Source organism: Polypterus senegalus, chromosome 8 (genome assembly GCF_016835505.1).
Source record: "Polypterus senegalus isolate Bchr_013 chromosome 8, ASM1683550v1, whole genome shotgun sequence".
Lineage (NCBI taxonomy): Eukaryota > Metazoa > Chordata > Cladistia > Polypteriformes > Polypteridae > Polypterus > Polypterus senegalus.
The window spans coordinates 183,719,738-183,746,810 of NC_053161.1; the positions used below are offsets into that span (position 1 = coordinate 183,719,738).

At 39.7% G+C, this 27,073-nt stretch overlaps 2 protein-coding genes across 2 annotated transcripts in view; one reads left to right on the forward strand and one right to left on the reverse strand.

The window, feature by feature from the left end:
• LOC120533562 (gastrula zinc finger protein XlCGF26.1-like) overlaps nt 1-27,073 on the forward strand; it is an 813,484-nt gene that overhangs the window by 459,976 nt on the left and 326,435 nt on the right. The window lies entirely within an intron of this gene.
• LOC120534750 (zinc finger protein 721-like) overlaps nt 24,865-27,073 on the reverse strand; it is a 250,293-nt gene continuing 248,084 nt past the window's right edge. The window contains 1 exon segment of the mRNA XM_039762331.1: nt 24,865-25,495. Within this exon segment, the coding sequence (XP_039618265.1) occupies nt 24,865-25,495 (631 nt within the window).

Below are 27,073 nucleotides of genomic sequence, written 5' to 3' on the forward strand. Positions count from 1 at the left end.
GGGCTAAGGGTGCCCATCTCCACTTTGACAGTAACAAGCTGCTGGTGCAGATGATACCATGCTGGGTGAATTGACAGATAATCTCGAATTTGTGGAATCATCGCATAGGGACTTGGACAGCATACAGGACTGGGCAGATTTGTGGCAGATGAAACTAAATGTAAGTAAATGTAAAGAATTACATGTAGGTAGTAAAAATGTGAGAGTTTAATACACAATGGAAGATTTGAAAATTGAAAGTGACAGTGTTCAGAAGCCATTAAGAAGGCTAACAGGATGTCAGGTTATATAGCGCCTGATGTGTGGAGTACAAGTCCAAGGAGGATCTGCTCAGGCTTTATAACACACTGGTGAGGCCTCATCTGGAGTCCTGTGTGCAGTTGTGGTCTCTGCTCTACAAAAAGACATACAGAGTAGCACTAGAAAAGGTCCAGAGAAGAGCGACTAGGCTCATTCCAGGGGTTGAGTTATGAGGAAAGATTAAAAGAGCTGAGCCTTTTCAGTTTAAGCAAATGGAGATTAACAGGAAACATGACTGAAATATTTAAAATTATGAAGGGAATTAGTCCAGTGGATCAGGACTGTGACTTTAAAATGTTAATCAAGATCACGGGGACACACTTGGAAACTTGCTAAGGGTAAATATCGCAAAAATATCAGGACTTCTCTCTTTATGCAAAGAACCGCAAACACCTGGAATGGGTGACCAATAGTGTGATGGAGAGTAGGACTTTATGGAACTTCAGAACTTGACTTGATGTTATCTTGGAGGAATTAAGTGGATAAGATTGGCGAGCTTTGTTAGTAGGAATGGCCTGTTCTCGTTAAAATGCTTTAATGTTCAAAAGTTACCCATTTCATAATACGCGATATATTTGTTTCATGACATTACATGATGGTTCATCTTACAACGGGATAAACATTTTTTAATAAACCCTTTGAATCCCTTAAATGCCAGTAGTGACTCTACTCTGATGGACCCTTGAGCAGAGCCCTTAACCTACAATTGCTTCATCTTGGGTATGACGTTAATCTGCATCCAGCCCTGCAAGCAGGTCCTCCAACTTACAGGGAAAACTTGGGGGTTGGTGGCAGGATTGGCTCTCCAGCCACCATAAAAAACCTCACACAGTGTCCAGTGTGGTGCTGAGGTGTCACCCGCTACACTCGGGTCCCAATCCAGGCGGTTCGTTGCGTGGTGCTTCCAACCTTCTCACTCTCTTAACAGTTTACTTTGAAAACTAAGAACGTTTAGGAGGCATTCAAATAAGTTTATGAAGGACTGACCAAAATATCAACGAGCTTTAAATGAATAACTCAATAATATTTTTGTCCCGTGTGCAACGCTGCTGTCTGATCGAAGTGCTTCTCTCTCACAATACAAAGGACGTCTCTGTTTGCCGTACCGGCATGATATACTGTAGGTGCGCATGTACAGTTCAAATGAGTGATTTCTTAATTGAGGGTCTGAATGTTAATCAGAGTTGCGCTGGTCTGTCAGGTGAAAGACAACATTTAACAAGCGGAGAGGTATGTACTTGTGACATGAACAACTTGAGTAACTTGAGAAAATGAGAGGACTGAGCAGTCCTGGGGTGCCAGTCGCTGGAGAGCATCATAGACGTGTTCGGTGTGTCCGAAAGGCCATTTTTAATGTTTTAAAAGTCCAGACACTTAGCGCTGCTCCTGGTCATTCACATTCCGTGATTGTCCTCCTGATCAGTGACGTGCAGTGAGGTTCATGGCTGGTGAGGCACTGACTCCTTTAGAGTCCATCAGATTTACAAATATATGAACCCCAAAGAGCAGCTTATTCACTATTCGATTGGCAGCCAGCGTGCACATTGACTACTGGTTACGTTTCATATCTCATCAGCATTTACATTTAGAGCGACAGGAGAGAGCGCATTTGATCCTCAACCTCCATGTGTTCTAAATTTGCCGTTGCAATTCCACAATTCATACTCATTCAATACAAATGAAAGTATAGAGTAGTTTAGAAAAAAAAAACGGTTTTCAATTTTGACCTTCATTGAACTATTAAGTTATTTTTAAAAGCTTTTAATTCCAATCTCTTAATCAATAATAATACAGACTGTTGAACAAAAGCATAACAAGTTATTTAACAAGTTTATTTAAGGTCAAAATGTAGTTTTTAAATATGGGATTGTTATTTTTCTTAGTATGATCCCATTTTTTATAAAATTGAAAACCGTGTACGGTCTTACCTTTATATGTAAATGAAGTCCATGTGCGTATCCTTCTCCACAAAAATCTCATCACTTCTAAGGTTCCGCCTTGTAGAGTTTCCTCTAAAATAACAAGCCGTTGTACAAGCGATGAAACTCCATTAAACTACATTCTTCGAACTTTTTAATAACTTTGCGTTACTTGGTTATGTTTTTATCGTGAACTTTTTTGTTTGTATTAATAATCATTTTCGCTGTAGTAACTGATTTATATTCAGTGCTTGAAGTACCAGCGATACCGGCAACGCCTCAACTTCCACAAGGCGAGTTTCACGAGAACTCCTCGACTGCGCATGGAAGACAAAATAAACTTTTACAAGAATCTTGGAAACGCTTCATTAGTCCTTGTGTAGTAAAGAAGGCTTTTGATAAAGTTCAGATTGACTGCAGTGGTGCACCAGGTTACCTTTTTATTCATTTCAGTTTAGTTCGTTATGTTTGATCTCTTGTAGTAATGTGTCTTATTTGTAATCCCAAGCAATCTGCCGTGTTTTTTGTACCGTCAGTGTTAAAAACATTTCATGTTAGTTTTGTGCAGATGATCACTGCCATTTCTAAACTGTTAAAGACTTTCCTGCAATGGTCAGTGCGCCACTAACTTGTATGTGACTCAGACTGACAGTCGCGATGTGCACAGAGCCTTTCAATTTAATTACAAGTGACATTTCAATTTTTTCCTTTCAGCCAACTTGCTACAAGAATATCTTCTGGAAATTGGATGTTAATGAAAAATCAGGTAAACTGCAAACACCCGCCTGTTAAACTCGTAATTCACTCGGAGTGTTTGACTTTCACGTGTCTTTTTATTTTCTTTCCTTCTTTTCCTAGGACATCCCTGCTGGTTCAGTAGACTGTGGAGTAGACATGTTGATGGTGTTTGAATATGAACTGTAGGCTTTATGTGACTTTACATTTGTGTTTCGATTGTGTAGGAGTACAGTACTTTATCTCTTCTCCTCTCTCAGTCTGCTCTTTATCTGACCAGGAGGGACCCTTTGATTTTACTGCTCTCAGTCTTTTAAAGATGCTGATGATATATTTTTTTCTTCATGTGTGGCATACCTTTAATTGTGACATTCATTTAACGTGCCCTCCACTATTAATGACACCCTTTATAAAAATGTTAATTTTAAATATATTTATTTCTTGATGAGGGCTTTGTTTTTCCTTTGAATGAAATTGTTTCAATTAAAAGTCAGATGTTTCTAATTTTTTCAGTGCAAGATGACATTTCTTCAGCAAACTGGGATTTTTTTCTAACCCTTCTTACTAATTTTTACAAGGGGTACCAATAATAGTGGAGAGCACTGTAATTATTCTCTTAATCTTAGGATGACATAGATAGATAGATAGATAGATAGATAGATAGATAGATAGATAGATAGATAGATAGATAGATAGATAGATAGATAGATAGATAAATACTTTATTAATCCCAAGGGGAAATTCACATAATCCAGCAGCAGTATACTGATACAAAGAAACAATATTAAATTAAATAGTAATAAAAATGATACAAATAAAAATTAAAAAAAGCAGACAATAACTTTGAGTAATGTTAGAATTTACTCCCCCGGGTGGAATTGAAGAGTCGCATAGTGTGGGGGAGGAACGATCTCCTCAGTCTGTCAGTGGAGCAGGACGGTGACAAAAGTCTGTCACTGAAGCTACTCCTCTGCCTGGAGATGACACTGTTAAGTGGATGCAGTGGATTATTCATGATTGACAGGAGTTTGCTTAGTGCCCGTCGCTCTGCCACAGATGTTAAACTGTCCAACTTTAATCCTACAATGGAGCCTGCCTTCTTAACAAGTTTGTCCAGGCGTGAGGCATCTTTCATCTTTATGCTGCCACCCCAGCACACCACCGCGTAGAAGAGGGCACTCGCCACAACCGTCTGGTAGAACATCTGCAGCATCTTATTGCAGATATTGAAGGATGCCAACCTTCTCAGAAAGTATAGTCTGCTCTGACCTTTCTTACAAAGAGCATCAGTATTGGCAGTCCAGTCCAATTTGTCATCCAGCTGCACTCCCAGATATTTATAGGTCTGCACACAGTCACCTCTGATGATCACAGGGTCCATGAGGGGCCTAGACCTCCTAAAATCCACCACCAGATGAAATGCTGTGAAAAGCTGTAGGCACTTTGTGAAGATCCACAGAGTTCACGTCATTCTGGATGTGCTGATGCCGGAGGCTCATTTGGCTTCAGTGAGTCTCGGTGTACAGAAAGTGTCTCCATGAGTAAGAAGCAGAAGGTCTGCTCATTGATGGACCAGCAGACGGTGAGTGAGACGTCATGTGGTGTTGGGGAGCAGACGGTCTTTTCTGTTTCTTATCAGCACCATTCGTCTGTTAATCAGAATAACATTTTACTTGTAGTGAATTTAGACAAGAATATAAACTAAACAGATAGAAATGTAAATATATGTTTAAAGTGAAATTTAAAATATGCATTAATACACTTTTAGTATTGGTGAAAGTAAGTCTTTTTTTTTTTTTTTTAAAGTGAGCAAAGAGTTTGAGAAACTTGAACTTCAACTGTTGGAGTACAAAGACAGTCGGCACCACTGAGGTTTTTCAACTTGGGATTCCATCTCAGCGCCTCCTCTGATAAACGTGTCACTAGCTTTACTGGTTTACTGGTTTAACTATTGATGTAAATAATAAAGCTGCGGTGGTTTGGCACCCTGCCCAGGATTGTTTCCTGCCTTGTGCCCTGTGTTGGCTGGGATTGGCTCCAGCAGATCCCCGTGACCCTGTGTTCGGATATAGCGGGTTGGATAATGGATGGATGGATGGATGTAAATAATAAAGGACACTTTGTTGATTAAGTTCTGCATATTTGAAATTGTCTGCTTATCTGTTTTTTTTTAATTTTTATAACTGCATTGTACAGTTTTATTCCTTTTTTTGAACATTACAAGCATACATGTCTATTCCCATTACATATTTATATATAATATATAGAAGTGGGTGTGCTTCAGTATATTCCCCGATCAGTCTGTTTGTTAGAATACACAAAGAAGATTAATTTTTCTTTCAGTTCAACTGACCCATCATTATTGTTAATTGTTAATATTTCTTGAAATGGTTGTACAATTTATACTGAATCATTATTAATAACATTTTGTTTTTAGTAGTGACAATACTGAGTGTTTGGTTTCATTTGTGCTGACCCAGTCTTCTCGTGTATTAACACAACTAGAACTGACAGATTTGAGCAGAGCCTCCACTTTTATCAACACCGTCTACAAATGGCACTTTGCTGGACTCGCCGGTAATCCCACAGGATAACACAGCTTGGAAACTGAGCATCCTGGTCAAGACTTTACTGTTCACTTACAAACACAGTCTACAACAATGTGGGTCTTACTTACCTTTATTTAGGAGTCACAATTTCAATACAACTTGCACTGTCCATCCATCCATTATCCAACCTGCTATATCCTAACTACAGGGTCACAGGGGTCTGCTGGAGCCAATCCCAGCCAACACAGGGCACAAGGCAGGAAACAAACCCCGGGCAGGGCGCCAGCCCACCGGAGAACTTGCTTTGTCTTTAACTGAAAATGCAGCTTGTATGTATAGAAACAAAATGAAAGGAAAAGGATTGAATACTCCTGATAAACGGAGAGTTAAAACTTTTGAAGCTCAGTATTCTAAAACCATAACTCACAGCTGGACCCTCATTATTCTAAGAACTTGTGTCTGTGTATATATACTGTATATATATATAACTGTTAAAAAAAATGTAAAGAAACACTTTAAAACACATGAGATCTCAATGGGAAAAAATCCTGCTGGCTACCTCTACTGCTATGGACTGATATGGTGATGTGTGAGGAATGAAAGGATGGAAATGAAAATCATCAACTGACAGAGAGGGGGCTGAATTCAAAGACACCCAAAAAATCAGTGGGAAAAAATGATGCAGGAAGCAAGTGAGTCCATTTTCCCAGAATTTCATTGCAGCAACCCCAGTTGTACTCAGTAGTTTATATAGCGCCATGTGCTTGTATGCATGCCTGATAAAGTCGGGGGTTGGCAGGCTCCTAATGAGACAATGGAGATCTGGGGGATCTCCTCCCAGATCTGGACCAAGGCATCACTGAGCTCCTGAACAGTCTGAGTTGCAACCTGGTGGCGTCAGATAGACTGAAACATAATGTCACAATCTATTGGATTGAGTTCAGGCAAGTGAACGTGTGGGGGCAGTCAATGGTAAGAATTCCTTCATCCTCTCGCCACATGAGGCCAGGCATTGTCGTGCACCAGGAGGAACCAGCATAGGGTCTGACAACGGGTCCAAGGATTTCATCCCGATACCTAACAGCAATCAAGGTGCCGTTGTCTAGCCTGTAGAGGTTTGTATGTAACTCCATGGATATGCCTCCCTAGACCATCACTGATCCACCACCAAACCGGCCATGCTGAATGATGTTACAGGCAGCATAGCTTTCTCCATGGCTTCTCCAGACCCTTTCACGTCTGCCACATGTGCTCAGGGTGAACCTGCTCTCATTTGTGGACATTTGTCACTTAGGGGTGTACTCACTTTTGTTGTCAGTGGTTTAGACATTAATGGCTGTGTGTTGAGTTATTCTGAGGGGACAGCAAATTTACACTGTGATACAAGCTGTACACGGACTACTTTACATTGTATCAACGTGTCATATCTTCAGTGTTGTGCAATGAAAAGATATAATAAAATATTGACAAAAATGTGAGGGGTGTACTCACTTTGGTGAGATACTGTATATTATATATATATACAGTACAGGCCAAAAGTTTAGACACACCTCCTCATTCAATGTGTTTTCTTATTTTCATGACCATTTACATTGGTAGATTCTCACTGAAGGCATCAAAACTATGAATGAACACATGTGGAGTTATGTACTTAACAAAAAAAAGATGAAATAACTGAAAACATGTTTTATATTCCAGTTTCTTCAAAATAGCCACTTTTTGCTCTGATGACTTTTTTACTCTCTCTTGGCATTCTCTCAATGAGCTTCAACAGGTAGTCACAGGTAGTCACCTGAAATGGTTTTCACTTCACTGGTGTTCGAGAGAATATATATAAACTAGAATATAAAATATGTTTTCAGTTATTTCACCTTTTTTTGTTAAGTACATAACTCCACATGTGTTCATTCATAGTTTTGATGCCTTCAGTGAGAATCTACCAACGTAAATGGTCATGAAAATAAGAAAAAACATTGAATGAGGAGGTGTGTCTAAACTTTTGGCCTGTACTGTATATATATATATAATATACAGTATCTCACCAAAGTTACACTGTATATATATATATATATATATATATATATATATATATATATATATATATATATATATATATATATCCTATAGAAAAGTACATTGATATAAACCAGTTTTTCATTTAAACCTATGACAAACAAGAAAAAAAATTCAGACTTGACAGTCTCAGTGCCGTGTGTGCTAAACTGACCAGTAAAGTGGAGTCGTCTACAGCTGTACAGGTTGTCATGTCAGGGCCGTCTGGTCAGTTCTACTGGAGTAGAAACACTCGGTGGGCTCCTAATATGCCGTCTGCTTGGGTAGTCATATAGGATGATGTCCAGCTGAACTATCTGCCATCTCTAACTTGTCACCAGTCGTGATGCTGAAGCACATCAGTGCCTGCTGTACAGTTGGACTCCTGACCTTCTCCAGTCTCAGAGAGCTTGAAGACAGGCTGATGTGTTCAGCACACCACTAGGACCTGATGGAGTCAAATGGAGGCTCAATGAGATATGAACTACAAACAAACATCTGTCAAGTCTCAATCTCTAAATGTAACTTTTGCATAAGTAATATGTATTGTAATAAACATATATTTGATGATCTTAAAGAGGTATTTAAAATCCCAAAAGTAATAAATGTCCAAAAAAGTCAAATAATTGAATAGTCTGACTAACTGGCGCACAGTCACAAAAACTGCAAAATTATTACTCTTTTTAAGGTATAATATTTGCTCTTCACACATTGTTTAACATAGTAAACTTCATTATGAAAATAATAATTGAAATGTGACTATTAGCACTATGATAACTGTGTTTCTTACTTTTAACATTGGTAACATGTAGACAGCCAATGGATTCTTTAAAGTCACAATATTATTGCCAGTTTTCTTAACGTCGTCTATTCCCTGATACATGAATGTCAGAGTGTCAAGTATGTCTTCTTCTTCCTTTGGCTGCTCCTGTTAGGGGTTGCCACAGCGGATCATCTTCTTCCATATATGTGATTTGTAATATTCTGTAATCATAATACATGTCCCACTTTACCCAATTCCCTTATGGATATATAAAAAGAAAGGTGGGAGTCATTTCTAAAGGTGGACTTGTAAGATCATATCTAAAGGTGGACGGTCAAACTAAAGTGATTGTAAGAGATGGAGTGTATATTCGTAAAAGTACATCTGTGACGATAGTCTACTAGTGCCACTATCTTACACTATGGTACTCTGTCGAGTGCATTATTAAGACTGCAGTGTATTTTTATCACTGTCATTTATGATTAGTGGTTTTGAAAAAATAATGTTAAAAAAAGTTTGGATACGAGATATTTGTCATGCTTACGCGAGTTCAAATCCTAGTTGGGGCTTGCATATGGTCACTGCCCAGTTGAAAAAATAGACTTTTTAAATAACAACTATTTAGTACTTGTCTGTAGGTTAACAAATACGTTTAGGAGAGATTATGAACGATTCACATGGGGTACCTCGTTCCTTGGTGTGGAACCCCATCCACCTAGAATCTGTAACAAACTGATCAGCATATTTTGTGTAAGGCAGCACATATTATAACAATCCAGAATCTATTCTACCCCATGTCGATCATATCAGAGAGGCTAAGAAATGCTTCACTAAAGCCGACGTGGTCATTACACCAGTATATGCGCAAGACACTCCTCATTAAACGTTTTTACTATTCAGTGATTCCCAGATCTGTTGCTGATATGTATTATTGATTTTCAAAAAGCAATGTGAGTAAAAGTGAGTTCTGCATAACTAATCACAGCTGTCTTTAAAAACAGAATCAGTGCAATCGACAGCATCTTCTGCAATTTAGGAGAATTCAGTACCACACCAGGGTCTCCAAACACTCAAATATGACGTTTATTACGTTTTACAGTGAAACTCTTTGCATATAATTCACAACATAATTAGGTGTGACCCAACCTTCCCTGGATAACTCGATTTGCTCGTTATCAGTCCACGATGGAATTTTTTGTTAAATGGGAGAATAGGAGAGAGAGAGAGAGAGAGAAAACTTTTTACAAGAGGAGGACCACAGTCGCAAACCCCTGATGTCCTCAATGAAAGACAATCATAATACCACTGGGCCACCTAATCGGGATACTTAATGAGCTCCACACAACTGAACTACTACTACTGTTCTTAGCACAGCAGATGAAGACAATATATTTAGATTGACATATGTACGTTAAATTGGTTTAATTGATACGAGAGTATAATTGTTGTATTTTCCTAATGAAGACGAAAAATTATATATAGTATATACAGTAGATGTATACTATATGACATACAGTTTCGAAGAGTATTGAGCATTGCATAAAAAGGCTGCACGATATATATATATATATATATATATATATATATATATATATATATATATATATATATATATATATACTAATAAAAGGCAAAGCCCTCACTCACTCACTCACTCACTGACTCACTGACTCACTCACTGACTCATCACTAATTCTCCAACTTCCCGTGTGGGTGGAAGGCTGAAATTTGGCAGGTTCATTCCTTACAGCTTCCTTACAAAAGTTGGGTAGGTTTTATATCGAAATTCTACGCGTAATGGTCATAACTGGAAGCTGTTTTCTCCATTTACTGTAATGGAGATGAGCTTCAACGCCGTGGGGCGGAGTTTCGTGTGACATCATCACGCCCCCGTAATCACGCAGAACATAGAAAACCAGGAAGACCTCAAAAAGCGTTCAAGAAAACATGCATTATATAATTGAGAAGGCAGCGAAACAATAAGAAGCGAGCGAGTGACATATACAACCATATTCATGAGTTCTGCTACTTGAAACAAAGCACGATGTAAACCTACACTTTAAATTAAGTTCATAGACAGGCTGCGCTGGCGTTTGTAATTTAGTGCCTGCCCATATAAGGCCGTCCGTCAGCGGCAATCCAATAGCAAACTGCCACGGGTAAATATTCACGGGTGAAGGACTGTGCTTATGGAGAGGAAGATGAGATGGTCAGGGTGGTGTTTGACACAAACTCAGCGAAAATGCAAGAGAAAGTTTTAAGTGCCAGGACTTCGGTAACATTAAATACAGCTATGGACATAGCACGAGATGGCACCAGCACAGCTGGGAACCTTGATGCATGTACACGGCGGCTCACGTGAACTGGCGCAGTGCACAGATAAAAGCAACAGTTCCAAAGAGCTGAACAAAACCGAATTACACAATTGAAAGGCAGCAAAAATATGAAGCGTCTGATAAGCATATTCATAAATGCAGCTACTGTGGAAACAAAGCACACGGTGGAAAAAGTCAATGTCCGCTAAAGGAAGACAGTGTAAAAAACCCATGCATGCAGTGTGTCAGGTCTCAGATAAAGAAGAAGGCTGTTTATTGATGCAGTAAGAAACGAATCGATGAATGAAACCTGTCATCTTTACAACGATTGACAAACACGGAATGTAACTTGAACACAACACATCCTACAAATACGAACCTGATTGAAAGAAATAATGATAATCAAATCCTTGATGACAGCAACACTCAGTAACACTCACAAAACAAATACTGTATATTGACAGTCATGTTACGTTATTTTTAAAATGTTCCCTTTTCTTTTTCTACCTTTTTAACACACTACTTCTCTGCTGCGATACGCGGGTATATATATATATGTATATATATATACCGATCTACATACTCGAATAATGGATACTTTATTAGCCATCAATGATTGTTTTGGTAAAGCCATACTCAGTGTATTCATTAGATGAACGGTAAAAAAGTAAGAGCGAGGGGAGGATGACTCATTGAGGCATGCAGGCTGTAGTGCGCGTCAACTCTATCTGAATTGCGCGATCACATTTGAAAAAATATATCTTTTCAAGTTCTATTTAGTCCATATGTGTCAAACTCAAGGGCGCGGGCCACATCCGCCCGGCGTGTAATTATATCCGGCCCTTGAGATCATTTTATATACTGTATTATTGTTATTAAAGCCGGGTATATGAAGCGCTGGTAACACAATAAACTACAGATCCCATAATGCAGCGTTTCAGCTGCCTTGCGTACTTACGCGTTAATCAAGTCTACCTTATGATGCTGCAAGTTATTGCGAAGCTAGAGTTATTGCGCACTGAGTTTGCACGGCGCTTTGGTGACTTTGAAGAACAAAAAAAGTCCGTCTACATGCGGCTCGAACCTTGTGCATGTTTGGTAGCACATATCAAGCTCTTCTCAGTGATAAAGACTAACAAAACAGCACACAGCGCATCCCTGATGAGCACCTGCAATCCATCCTGAGAATCTCCACAACACAGAACCTCACACCAAACAGAAACAAACTTGTGGCCAAAAAAGATGCCAGGCGTCCAGCTCTAAAATGACATATGAGCAAAGACAACTGAATGATTTGATTTGTTATGTATAGGCGGGAGTCAACCGTTTTAACAAACAGCGTATTGCACTATACGAAATAGCTGTGTGTGTATATATGTAGATATGTATGTATATGTATATATATGTTTATATATGTGTGTGTGTATGTATGTGTGTGTATATATATATATGTACTGTATATACTGTATGTGTATATGTATAGATATGTATATATATATATATGTTTATGTGTGTGTGTAAATATATATATATATATATATATATATATATATATATATATATATATATATATATATATATATATGACAACAACACTCATCACTCACAACAGTGACAAAACAATTACATTGACAATCAGGTTACGTTATTTTCAAAATGTTTCCTTTTCTTTTCATTGCTTCTTTAACACACTACTTCTCCGCTGCGAAGCGCGGGTATTTTGCTAGTATAATAATAAAAGGCAAAGCCCTCACTGACTGACTCATCACTAATTCTCCAACTTCCCATGTAGGAAGAAAGCTGAAATTTGGCAGGCTTATTCCTTACAGCTTACTTACAAAAGTTAAGCAGGTTACATTTCAAAATTCTACACGTAACGGTCATAACTGTCGATAACGGTCGACAATGTCCGCCATGTTGAACTTTCTTATTTATGGCCCCATCTTCACGAAATTTGGTAGGCGGCTTCCCTGCGCTAACCGAAACCGATGTACTTACTTATTTCGATGGTATGACGCCACTGTCGGCCGCCATATTGAACTTTCCAACGTCACCAATTTTCAAACTTCCCATGTAGGTAGAAGGCTGACCCCATCTTCACGAAATTTGGTAGGTGGCTTCCCTGCGCTAACCAAAACCGATGTACGTACTTTAGGTACGTACTTTAGGTAGTATGACGCCATTGTCGGCCGCCATATTGAATTTTCCAAACATCACTAATTTTCCAACTTCCCGTGTAGGTAGAAGCCTGAAATATGGCAGACTTATTCCTTACAGCTTACTTACAAAAGTTAAGCAGGTTTCATTTCGAAATTCTACGCGTAACGGTCATAACGGTCAACAACGTCCGCCATATTGAACTTTCTTATTCATGGCCCCATCTTCACGAAATTTGGTAGGCGGCTTCCCTGCACTAACCGAAACCAATGTACATACTTATTTCGGTGGTATAACGCCACTGTCAGCCGCCATATTGAACTTTCCAACATCACTAATTCTCCAACTTCCCGTGTAGGTAGAAGACTGAAATTTGGCAGGCTCATTCCTTACAGCTTACTTACAAAAGTTAAGCAGGTTTCATTTCGAAATTCTACGCGTAATGGTCATAACGGTCAACAACGTCCGCCATGTTGAACCTTCTTATTTATGGCCCCATCTTCTCGAAATTTGGTAGGCGGCTTCCCTGTACTAACCGAAACCAATGTACGTACTTATTTCGATGGTATGATGCCACTGTCGGCCGCCATATTGAACTTTTCAACAGTCTTTGTTACTTATGGGCCCATCTTCAAGAAATTTGGTACATGGGTTCCCAATGCTAACTGAATCCTACTTACGTACATATATACGTCCATAGCCTGCACCTCGGTCACCGTGTGAGGTGGCGTTGGGTCCCCCATCCCAACGCCTCCCACATTGTTGGCTGTCTGCCTGCCTATATAAGACCGTCCATCGCTCCGGTCTCTGCATTCCCTTCCTTGCTTCCCCACGGGATTCACGTCTCCCTACTGATAACTACAGCCTTTTTGTTTAATCCACGGCTTCTCCACTGTTTTATTGTTTGTTTATTAAAATTATAGCTATTGTGTAGGTATTTTACACTTACTTTACATTTCTTAGGTACCCATTTCCTTTATCATTCCAACCCCCATTACCATGTCTATAGAGATGATCACTATCGATCAAAGAACTCTCACTTACCGAGTGGTTTCCATGCCCAGAGATACCACCTACCTTTTCCATTCTCTTTGTTACATATTGCACAGCCATATCAGGCTCACTGTTGATATCCGGAGGAACATTGTGTCTTATGTATTGAATGACTGGGACAGGTTCAAGGTGTGGACTGATGACGGTACAGGAGATAATTTACTACACAGAATTAGAATTAGAATTAGAACAATCTAGACGAGAACAGGCCATTCAGCCCAACAAAGCTCGCCAGTCCTATCCACTTGCTTCCTCCAAGAAAACATCAAGTCGAGTTTTGAAAGTCCCTAACGTCTTACTGTCTACCACACTACTTGGTAGCTTATTCCAAGTGTCTATCGTTCTTTGTGTAAAGAAAAACTTCCTAATGTTTGTGCGAAATTTACCCTTAACAAGTTTCCAACTGTGTCCCCGTGTTCTTGATGAGCTCATTTTAAAATACAAGTCTCGATCCACTGTACTAATTCCCTTCATAATTTTAAACACTTCAATCATGTCACCTCTTAATCTTCTTTTGCTTAAACTGTAAAGGCTCAGCTCTTTTAATCTTTCCTCATAATTCAACCCCTGTAGACCTGGAATCAGCCTAGTCGCTCTTCTCTGGACCTTTTCTAGTGCTGCTATGTCCTTTTGTAGCCTGGAGACCAAAACTGCACACAGTACTCAAGATGAGGCCTCACCAGTGCATTATAAAGGTTGAGCATAACCTCCTTGGACTTGTACTCCACAGATCGTGCTATATAACCTAACATTCTGTTAGCCTTCTTAATGGCTTCTGAACACTGTTTGGAAGTTGATAGCTTGGAGTCCACTATGACTCCTAAATCCTTCTCATAAGGTGTACTCTCGATTTTCGACCGCCCATTGTGTATTCAAACCTAATATTTTTACTTCCTATGTGTAATACTTTACATTTACTGACATTAAATTTCATCTGCCACAAATCTGCCCAAGCCTGTATGCTATCCAAGTCCTTCTGTAATGATATAACGGATTCCAAATTATCTGCTAATCCACCTATCTTGGTATCATCTGCAAACTTAACCAGCTTGTTACTTATATTCCTATCTAAATCATTTATATATATTAAAAATAGCAGCGGCCCTAGCACTGACCCCTGTGGAACACCACTCTTAACATCGGCCAGTTCTGATGAGGTTCCTCGCACCATCACCCTCTGCTTCCTGTGTCTGAGCCAATTCTGCACCCATCTAAAAACATCACCCTGAATTCCCACTTCTTTTAACTTGATGCCCAACCTCTCATGTGGCACCTTATCAAATGCTTTCTGAAAGTCCAGATAAATAATATCATAAGCTCCACTTTGATCGTATCCTTTTGTTGCCTCCTCATAGAATTCCAACATGTTAGTAAAACACGACCTCCCTCTTCTGAACCCATGCTGACTGTTCAGAATAACTCCTGTCCTTGTCATGTGTTGCTCAATCTTATCCTTAATAATTCCTTCCATTAATTTTCCTGTGATGCTTGTTAAGCTTACTGGCCTATAGTTGCTTGGATCTGCCCTGTCACCCTTTTTATATAATGGGATGATATTTGCCATTTTCCAGTCCTTTGGAATCTCTCCAGTGCACAGTGACTTCCTAAAAATATGTGTCAAGGGTTTATATATGTACTCACTAGCCTCCTTAAGAACACGAGGATAAATATTATCTGGGCCTGGTGATTTGTTTGATTTCATCTTATTTAATCTGAGCAGCACTTCTCCCTCTACAATTTCCAAATCCCTCAGTACCTCCTTAGTAGTTGTGTTTACCTCTGGCAGGTTATCCACTTGCTCACTTGTAAACACCTCAGAAAAATGTAAGTTTAGGGCATCTGCTATTTCATTGTCTGTATCTTTTAATTCCCTTTACTATTCCTGATGAACTTGACCTCCTCCTTAACTGTTCTTTTACTACTAAAATACTGAAAGAATCTCTTGGGGTCTTCTTTCGCCTTATCTGCTATATTCCTCTCCAACTGTCTTTTAGCCTCTCTGATATCCTTCTTAATGGTTGCCCTCATTTTCTCATACGCTACGGTTCTCTTTGCAGTCATTAGTCTTATATGCCTTATACAGCAGTTTTTCCTTTGCAACTTCTTTTTAAATCTTTATTAATCCATCGTGGAGATTTTTTAGTTTCCTATTACTTCCAAATTTAGGTATGTATCTGTCCTGCATTACATGTAAAACATTTTTAAACCTGTTCCACTGCTCCTCGACTGTCTCCACATTTAAAAGCTTATCCCAGTCTATCCTACTTAGACTTTGTCGCATCTGCTCAAAATTAGCCCTACTAAAGTTCAACTTAACAATTTTAGTCTTTGCATCTGTACTCTTACAAAATACTGAGAATTGTATTACATTATGGTCACTTGACCCTAGTGGTTCAATCACCTCTACACCCTCAATTCTATCCTGATTATTACAGAATACTAAATCCAGACAGGCTTCACCCCTTGTTGGTGCTTTAACATGCTGTGTTAAAAACAGTCGCTGATTACTTCTAAAACTCCTGCTCTTGTGCTCCTCCATCTGTAAGGTTATCCCAGTTAATATTTGGATAATTAAAGTCCCCCATGACTATAATATCCCCCTGTAAACTTGCCTTTTTGATATTACTAAAAAGATGTGTGTTGAAATTACTGTCTGAATTGGGTGGTCTATAACACACTCCTAAAATCAGACCTTTTTCCCTAATATTTTCCAGGCGAAGCCACATGTCCTCACTAAGATGGGGCTCATCATCCAACTGAAGATGACTTACATTTAATTCCTGTTTGGCATAAACAGCAACCCCACCTCCTTTTCTGTTCCGTCTATCCTTCCTAAAAAATGTGTATCCCTCTATGTTACACTCATCCCCATCTTTGTTATTTAGCCAGGTTTCCGTTATTGCTATAATATCATAATTATGCTCTGCTACATACAACTCCAACTCACTTACCTTATTTTTGATACTTCTAGCATTAAGGCAAGCTATTTTTAATGTGTTAATCCTTCTATCTTTACGTGTTTGCACTATAAGAGTGAAATGCTTAAGCCCTTCACCTATGGTTCTGCATCTGAGTTGATGGCTGTCGCTGAATTGTTTGGTTGTCGCTTTCAAGTGTACCGAAATGGCCAAATATTTTACACCTTTCGACAACCGCCAATGCCTCTTAAACATCTTAGATTCACAGGTGACGATTTCAGTAGTGGACACTTTGATGTTTATGAATGTTTAAACTCTCAAAAGCTGGATGTGATTTTATCGATGAAACCGGTTGTGTGCTTACAATGCTTGACAGATGCCAAATGTCACTTCAACACAACAAATCCTGCAAATACTGTCGTAATTGAATCAAACCATGAAACTCAAACCGATTATGATAGCAGCAATCCAAGCTGTGAGATTTGAGACAAGATTACTGTTCACATGGCCAACTGTACGTTACATGCTCAAGAGTAAGCTCAGCGCACAGCTTGGTCATGTTACAACCAGGGGGCCGAACTGACAACATGGTATACAAAGAGATCCTTAACAAATAATTATTGGCATATTTTCCCACAGTTTAAAAAGGTTTAATTTTCTTCTTAATAAAAATTTTAATGCAGTACTTCGCCGCTGCGAAGCGCGGTATTTTGCTAGTATATATATAAGTTGACATATGACAATATATCTTTGACACTATGTATCAGACAAAAGAAATCACAGCAATCCACAATAACAATAATGAATTATCAGCAACTACCTGAATTGTTGTTTCAGTCTGTCACTGAACTATATTAACTGAAGTGTGTATTAGCAATTAAATTACAAAATATACCTACAGAGTTAAGTGTCAGATGGACTCTCACAAATATGGAGCACAATGCCTCTGAGTGTGTTGAGGCTTCACAAAGCCATTTTTAACTACTCATGTCTACTCAGTGCTTCGACCACCTTGATGGTTCATTAACCAGTGTGCATGTCTGCTCGATATTTCAAACCATGCTAGATGGTTTATTAATCAGTGTGCATGTCTGATTTGGGTGTCGAACCTCATTCCACATTTCATTAATCAGTGCGTATGTCTCCTGAGCGCTTCAAATCATTATTCATCGAACTCAGTTTGAAGTACAAATGGCATCAGCAGAGTTCAAAAACTGAACAGAATTGCTAGGAGAAATAAATGTGATGTGGATGATCAATACATTTTAAATGATTGTGCCCAATAAGACTATATGATTCAATGACTCAGGTGCTGCTGCAAGTGGTAGCCTTTCCAGCAGCTCCGTATATGACTTTATCTTCTTACCTTTTCTGTATTTTTCTCTATTTCACTGTTAACTCCTACCACTTTCTTTTATGTGGTCTCGTTCCGTGGACTCTTTATATTACTTTAACATGGATTAAACCGAGACTCATTTATTCAAGTAATCAACTTCAAGCGCTAAGAACAAATGCCCGTGCTGGTGTGGTTCTCTATTTACCTGACGAAGTAAGAAGGCGGTAACGTGGCAGCAGAGCCGGTGCTACAATAAAATCCAAGCGTTTAGTGAGAAAGTGGCACTACAAACCTTCGGTGCCTTCTGTGATCCTGGGAAATGTGAACTTGCTACCAAATAAGATCAACGAACTGGCTGCGCTTGGGAAAAATGTCAGGACCTACAGAGAATGCAGTTTATTGTGTTTTAGTGAAACGTGGCTAACAACTAACATCCCAGATGCTAACGTGGAGCTACCCGGGTTTAGCACAGTTAGATCGGACAGAGACGCAAATACCTGCGGAAAGCAGAAAGGGGTTGGACTTGCACTCTATGTCAACACAAGATGGTGCAACTCTGGACATGTAAACATTAAAATCTCCACTTGCTGCAGGGACATTGAACTGTTGGCTGTAAGTCTGCATCCCTATTACTTGCCCAGACAGTTTGGACATGTCATTGTTGTTACTGTTTACATCCCTCCTCGGGCGGATGTGGAGATAGCGGGTGACGTCATCCATTCCGATGTTGCTAAACTGCAAACGCAGCACCCTGCTAACCGCTGGACACTTTAACCATTTGACACTGGACAAAACATTAACTGCCTTCTCCCAGTATGTGGATTGCAACACCCGGGGAAATAGGACTATTGACCTTCTGTATGCAAACGTTAAGGACGCACAGAGCACCACCCAACTGTGTGTGCTTGGGAAAGCAGATCATAACCTGGTTCTGTTTAAGCCTCACTATAAACCAAGAGTGAGGGCGCTACCTACAACCACATGCTCATTCAGGAAGTGGTCCCCTGAGGCAGAGCAGGCTCTGAGAGACTGGAACTACGGACTGGGATATACTGCTGGGGTCACATAGTGAGAATATTGAAAAGGTTGTTGACTGCACTACTGACTACATCAACTTCTGTATGGACATTGTAGTTCCAGTAAGAACAGTACGCTTCTATGGTAACAACAAGCCATGGATTACAAGTGACATCAAGGGCCTTTGAACCAGAAGAAAAGGGCTTTTAAAGGTGGTGATCAGCATGAGCTCAAGTGTGTGTAGAAGGAACTCCGAGTCCAGCTCAGGGCAGTGAAGGAGCAGTACAGGAGAAAGCTGGAGCAGAAGTTGCAGAATAACAGCATGAAGTGTGGGATGAGATGAAGATCATCACAGGCTGCAGCTGGAAGCGGGGTGCCACCATCAAGAGAGATGTGGAGAGGGCAAACCAGATGAACAACTTCTTTAACAGGTTTGACCACCCTAACCCACTCTCACCTCGGAGTACTGCACCTTCCACCTAACCTTCTACTGATACCAGCTAAGGAGAGAGTTTCCCCCCACCCACAATTACAGAAGCCCAGGTAAGCAGAGAGCTGAGGAGACTTCATGCCAGCAAAGCAGCGGGTCCAGATGGTGTATCACCACGACTGCTGAAGGCCTGTGCGTTGGAGCTGGGGAGTCCTCTACAGCGCATCTTCAACCTGAGCCTGGAACAGGGGAGAGTCCCAAGGCTTTGGAAAACATCTTGCATCACCCCAGTCCCAAAGGTATCACGTCCTAGTGAGCTGAATGACTTCAAGCCCATCGCTCTGACGTCACATGTGATGAAGACCATGGATGTTTCTGGCTGCTGCTTCACCACCTGAGGCCACAGGTGCCAGGAACTGCAGGTCTGACATTGTGGTCCGCCGCAGGGGACGTACTTTCTCTGGGCCTGTTCGCTGGACTACCGGACACTGCTATCGTGGGTTGCATCAGGAGTGGGCAGGAGGAGGAGTATAGGAACCTAACCAAGGACTTTGTTAAATGCTGCGACTTAAACCACCTACACCTGAACACCAGCAAAACCAAGGAGTAAGTGGTGGATTTTAGGAGGACCAGGCCCCTCATGGACCCCGTGATCATCAGAGGCGACTGTGCAGAGGGTGCAGACCTATAAATACCTGGGAGTGCAGCTGGATTATAAATTGGATTAGACTGCCAATACTGATGATTTGTGTAAGAAAGGACAGAGCAGACTATACTTCCTTAGAAGGCTGGTGTCCTACAACATCTGCAATCAGATGCTACAGATGTTCTATCAGACGGTTGTGGTGAGCGCCCTCATCTATGTGGTGGTGTGCTGGGGAGGCAGCATAAAGAAGAGGGACGCCTCACGCCTGGACAAAATGGTGAGGAAGGCAGGCTCTATTGTAGGCACGGAGCTGGACAGTTTGACATCTATGGCAGAGTGACGGGCACTGAGCAGACTCCTGTCAATCATGGAGAATCTACTGCATCCACTGAACAGGATCATCTCCAGACAGAGGAGCAGCTTCAGCGACAGACTGCTGTCACCGTCCTGCTCCACTGACAGACTGAGGAGACCCCACAATTCCACTCTTCAATTCCACCTGGGGGGAAAATATATAAAAATGTGTAAGAGCTGAGTTGAACTGTGTCTGTCAAAAGCATTCACATGAATGAGAGGGCCATGGATGTGGCTGAATATGGGTGAGAGGAGGCGGGACTAGAAAAAAATCTCTTCAAAATAGTCGTCTTGTTGCAGGATTATTTATATTGTGAAAGCCAGCCCGACAACAGTCAGGACTCCTGCTCCCTGAATGGAGTGAGGTGACCCCTTTTACCTTGACCCAGATGTGCTCCAGGTGCCTGACGATGAACTTAAATAATATAACGATGAAGTTACATGTAAAAAGTTGTCTTAGTCACAGCACAGTACAATAATAAAACATTTCCTTAAACAAATATGATAGTTGTCCAGTCTGTATCATTCCTAATGAATCTTCTAGTTACAGAGGTGCAATCCCAGTCACTAACACATTTACCATGTACCACCAACTCAAAGTAAGAACACATTCCATCTGATTAATTTAATATTTAATTAATTAAACCCCTAAACCCGCAATTATCAACCAAAATAACAGTTGAAATAGTTACTCATATGATTTGTTTTGTTATACACATGAAACAAATTATATATCTATCAACACTTCAGACACTGCAAGCTGCTGACGACCCCCTCTCTTTGTCGCCAGTCTGTAGCAGTGAAAAACTAAAAGCAGTAGAGTTTAACAGACCAAGTTCATTAAACTTGATCATGAGTTTGTGTTTGAGTTGTGTAACATTAATGCGAATGGCCAGGAGGTGTCACTAGAGAGGTGAGTGTCAAATGTTTCAAATGTTTCTATGCTTCGTGAGGCTTCACTCTGCCCATCACTAGGCAATTCAAGCCCTGCTGATCCAATAAGCTACTCATGGTATGCGGTGCCAGCGAGCTTTCCTATCAAGCATGTCATTAGATGTCACTCATAGCGTGACAAGACAGCCTGGTGATAATCATTGATTTTGAATTAATTACCCCACAAACACAAGCCAAACCTTCTCTGCCACTGCAGCTGAGTTTTGTTCAAATCAAATGTTTAATTTTTAAGCATATACTGTAAGTGCTTCATTAAACACATAATGGGGCTTAGCTGGCTACAAACAGACAGGTGATGTTCACACTCCCCAAATATACTGAGGCTGAACTTGCAGCTTGGGGGGCCCTTAGTGGCTTTGATGGCCCTCTGCTTCTGTAGAGACTTCATAGAGCAAGAAATGGCGCTGTATATTGTACACAATTGTTATGATTTTCATCATTTGTAATGGTTCTAAATTATGTGTTTGCATGAGGACAACTGATTAAAAATTCAATTGCAATTAATCTCTCAGTTGAAATTTGTAATCAAAGTCACAATGTATTAATTGCAATTTGTCATATTTCCTTCAAGCAAATTAATATTTTTCTTTAAAGCAGAAATAACTCAGGGATTACTTTCTAATACAAAAGAGTTTTAATAATCAGTTGCCTATGTATATTAAATTATTTTGGTTTCTTTATTGAACAGTTTTGTGTAACAGAAACATATGAACTAACAGTACAACACTAATTAATGAAAGAGGATTAATTAATTAATTCATACTTTTGAGCCACACAACAATGCAAATTAGTTGGAACTTTGATTGGTTATGTCAATAATTCTGTCTTTAAAATGATATGAAGATGAAAAATAAAACATTATTGCATTTCTGCCTATTTATTTAGCCAGTTGCTTAAGCAGACTTCAGTTTATTTCCACCAATTGTTTAAGTGTTGATATCCCAGATACAAAAACAAAAGTTTACAAGCGACCAGTGGTGGGAAACATTACTTAAATTAAATTCATTACATTGCTCATTATTTACAAAATCTCCTCCAGTTCAGCACATTTCTTTTCTTCACTTGTCTTGATGGGGAAAAAACAAAGGGTCAGAGTAAAGCTGTATGCACACCGCATGTGTTCCTGCCATGATGTGATTTAACTGATCGGTTACTTCACTGCATTTCTCACTTTGCTATCTGAGCTTTGCTTGGAGCTCGTGATGGACAACACGTTACCTCTGGAAGGACAGTATCTCACATCCCAGTCCAAAAGGTGAGATGGAATCCTCGTCTCTCAGCAGCCTCGGCCGAGCACTTCAAGCTTAGTGCACTGAGCCCGTTGTCTGAAAGGCCAGTAGCGGTGCCCACAGATGGGTTGTCTGCAGTGTGTGAGTTGGGGTTTGGCTGAATGTGGAGATGACAGCTCAGATGTTCTCTTCTACATCGATGCCCAGTGCACTAGAGATGAGGTTAAGCTCCTCCGCACACACTGCTTTGTCAATTTTGCTTTCGTGTTGTTCAGTTTAGCTTTCGGCTCAAAAGACCATGTAAAAGAGGGGTTTCACGGTCCTCTGAAAAATGTGCTAATTCACAGGGTTTGGCCGACAGAAAGCCGAGTGCAGGAGTCACCGTCAGATGACAGGAGATGACAGACAGGTGATTGTAATTTATTCAAAGCAGCAAATAATATACAACAATAAAGTAAGCACACTATAGGTAACCAATATAGTGGAATGCAAAGTCACTCCGGAACATGAAACCCCTTATGGTCAAAAGGCGTGACTTTACTAAACTTTTTGATAATAATAAAAATAATATTTACTGACGCTGAGGAGACTTACAACATTTGAGACACAATTGCTGGCATTTCTTTTGCTTTTCCAGTATTAGCACAGACAGCTGAAGTGACCTCCTCATGGTGACACACTGCCAGTGCCTACCAGTCCTAACATATCAAATCCTTTTGAAATTCATTCTAAAACATGTCTTTGACAAGTTAACATTGCTAGTACCTTATAAAAGCTCTCTGAAAGAACATTTTCTGGGTACAAAAAGAAATTCCACCTTTAGTTTAACATAACAACAGTTCAGTAATTAACAATTTAACACCAAAATAAAATGCAGGTGTTACAGAACATTTATATTTTTTGTGGTGGTATACCATGACAAAGGGTTGATAGCCCCCGGTGTAGATCTTCTCCAACTAAGCCCACTTCTGGAGGTGGCACAGAGTCTGAATTCTATGTGGCCCAGAAGATTCTGATTTGTGAGAATTGTTGGCCACATCCAGTACTGCAATTTGTGTAGCGAAGTGTATTCTGTCTTTTTAATTTTTTGTATCTTTCAGTTATGAATTTTCCAAAAAGCAATTGTTTGTGTAAACTTAGTGTCATATTTTGGAGTACGGATGCTAATTAATGTGACTCCCCACAGACGGCAGGCACCCTCAGGCGATGGTGGATGCTGTACAGGTAAGTCTGCTCTCTCCAAGCCTTTTCTAATTTTATTCTATTTATTTGACATGTATATTATTTGGTAATTCTCAAGTGTTAAAAAAGTTATGTGTCACCTCCCCCCGAGTCCTTATATACTGTTGTGTATGTTTTATTATCAAAAGCAAACAAAATTTTAAAAAGCATTTCTTCTTTTAGTGCACTGCTACAGTGTTAAAACATAATTTGGCATGGTGTACAGCAATGATCATGTGTATATTTTGGATTTTAAGTTGTATTTTATTAACTTTATATTAATAGTTGTGTTTATAATTATTACTAATTGATTTGATTATTTAATAAGCATTGGCGAGAAGCTGTTTGTATGAAACTCTGTTTTTTTGTTTTTGTCAAAGTAAGTTTTTTATTTTTTGTTATACTGAAATAGCAAAATATATAATATTATAAAGCTGAACTATTATTTATTGTGTGAAGCTATGTATATTGCAAAGTGTTTTTTTTTTCTTTTTCTGATGAAATGTGTATAATACAGTATATTGTAAATAGTTCTATATGTAATACATATGTTATGAAAACAGAGTTAGGCGAACGGTGAAGGCTGTAGGAGCTTTAATGAGAAGCCGTTTGTATGACGCCCTGTTCTTTATTTTGTTTCTGGAGAAGGAAAAAGGATATAAACTTCTATTTCTCCTCCATGTTGATTTGTTTTTGACACAACACTAAGTAGGATGGATTTGTGTCAGTTACATGTGCTTACTATCCAGGCAGGAGCGAACCTCACTCTTTAGTCAGGACAGTTCAGTTGTACTTCTCTCCGGTGTGAATTCTGGTGCGTCTCTGAAGTGTACTGCTCTGACAGATTTGTTTGCCACATTCCAAACAGCAATATGGCTTCTCTTCGAGATTCATTTCTGAACAATAGTTATTTTGGTTACTTTTCAGGACAGGACTGAACCTCAGTCTTGAGTCCTGAAGGGTTCTTGTTTTTCTGGACTGATTTTGGAACTACTACTGTTTTTATTCTGTTGTGAACTCTCGTTTGTTTCTGAAGACTGCCCATCTGTGAAAACTTTTTACCACATTCATTGCAGCAATATGGCTTCTCTCCAGTGTGAACTCTAATATGGTTCTTCAGATTGATTATTTGATAAAACTGTTTACCACATTCATTACAGCAATATGGCTTCTCTCCGGTATGAACTGTCGTGTGTTTCTGAAGACTGCTTATATGTGAAAACTGTTTACCACATTCATTACAGCTATATGGCTTCTCTCCGGTATGAACTCTTGTGTGGACCTTCAGATTGCTTATATGTGAAAACTGTTTACCACATTCATTACAGCAATATGGCTTCTCTCCAGTGTGAACTGTCGTGTGTTTCTGTAGACTGCTCATATGTGAAAACCGTTTGCCACATTCATTACAGCAATATGTCTTCTCTCCCGTGTGAACTCTCGTGTGATTCTGAAGATTACTTATACGTGAAAACTGTTTACCACATTCATTACAGCAATATGGCTTCTCTCCCATGTGAACTCTCATGTGTTTCTGAAGAGCACTCCTGTTAGAGAATTCTCTGCCACATTCCACACAGCAGTGATCTTTCTTTCCTGTGCAAAATTTAAAACAAAAGGGAAAAAAATGTGCTTATTATCAATTTGCTGCCTTATTATCAACATTACCTCACATTAAATACATGATGGCTGAAATTAGGAACAACTTTTGATCAGCATAAGTAATTATAAAACTTTTGTTGTACTTGGAAAACACACTTAAAATTAATAAATTATGTCCTTTATTACAACTACTCAGTAGAGCCACATGTTTAAAACTTCCTTATGCTCAGCCACATATATGAAAGCTGTTTCTTTGCAAATGTTAGGATTTATAAAACTAGAACTTGCCATTTAAATCAGCTCAAATTTCCTTCAGGTTTTGAGCATTTGTAAGGCCCAAGCAGACTTTATTTGTGTTGGCATTTTAGAAACTCCAGGTGGAAAAACAAAGAAGTGAATAGAAAATCTCATTTCATTACAAATGTTATGTTTGACAGGCAACACCAGTGAGTTTTGATCTATCACAATGACATTTTGGCTCATGATGAAGACTTAGCTGATTTAGACTCCCTACTGTCATCCTCTTTGAAGTGTGTGCTGAACTGCAGCCTTCATTACAGAGACCACCATACAGAAATCACACAATCCCTTTTCTCTTACAGGTCTTAATAGCTGTGGGTTATTCGGCGATGGTGGGTTTTCAGTGTGAACTGCCTGACTGGTGAGGAATCTCTCAGTCACCCTGAGCCACGTAATGCCATCTGTATGGGATGGTATACTTAAGACGGTAGAGTGTCACAAACTCGACACAGAATCATAGAAAGGTTTGGGACAGCCACCCGTATAATTGACTTCATGGCTGCAAAAGTCATTTTAAATGAATACTGCACTGATGTGCACACACCCAAGTCCAAGAAGGAAACAAGGGAATAGGGAAAAGGTACAGGCTTTTAAAGGGGAAAACAGGAAGTGAGATCATAGGGGTCGGGCTCATGGTCTTCAGCCATTGGTTGGAGCCTGGAAGTGACATCACAGGGGCCGGAGCTGGCAAGGTCTCCTTCCATATGCTTGGTCCCGGAAGTGATGTCAAGAGAGCCAGTTGGAATCTCCCGTCAATGGTCTACAGGAAAGGGAGAAAAAGAGTCAGTGAACTCTTCCACATCCCGGCATGCCTCGGAACTGCGCTTTACTCAAGCCCTTTAGCTGCCTCCCATGCGCACGTGTGTGACAAGAGATACATGCAATATCGTTACCATCAGGCTGTGCAAGTCCTAATCAAAATGAAATCTGCAGCAACATCTGCTGTCTTCAGCAGTGGTGGTCTTACTTGATCTACAAGACCCTTTATGATTACTGAGCTCACCAGTGTGTTCTTTCTTGTTAATGATATTCCAGACAGTAGAATTGGGTAATTTTAAGGTTTTCCGATGTCTCGAATTATTTCATTATTATTTTCCAGCTTTTTTGACTTTCATTGGCACAGCTCTTTCCCTCATGTTGAACAATGACAACTACAGAGACTAAAGGTAGTCAGTAGGTAGGAGTAAGCGGAGGTGTCTTAGGCCTGCAAGACTAAAGCAATG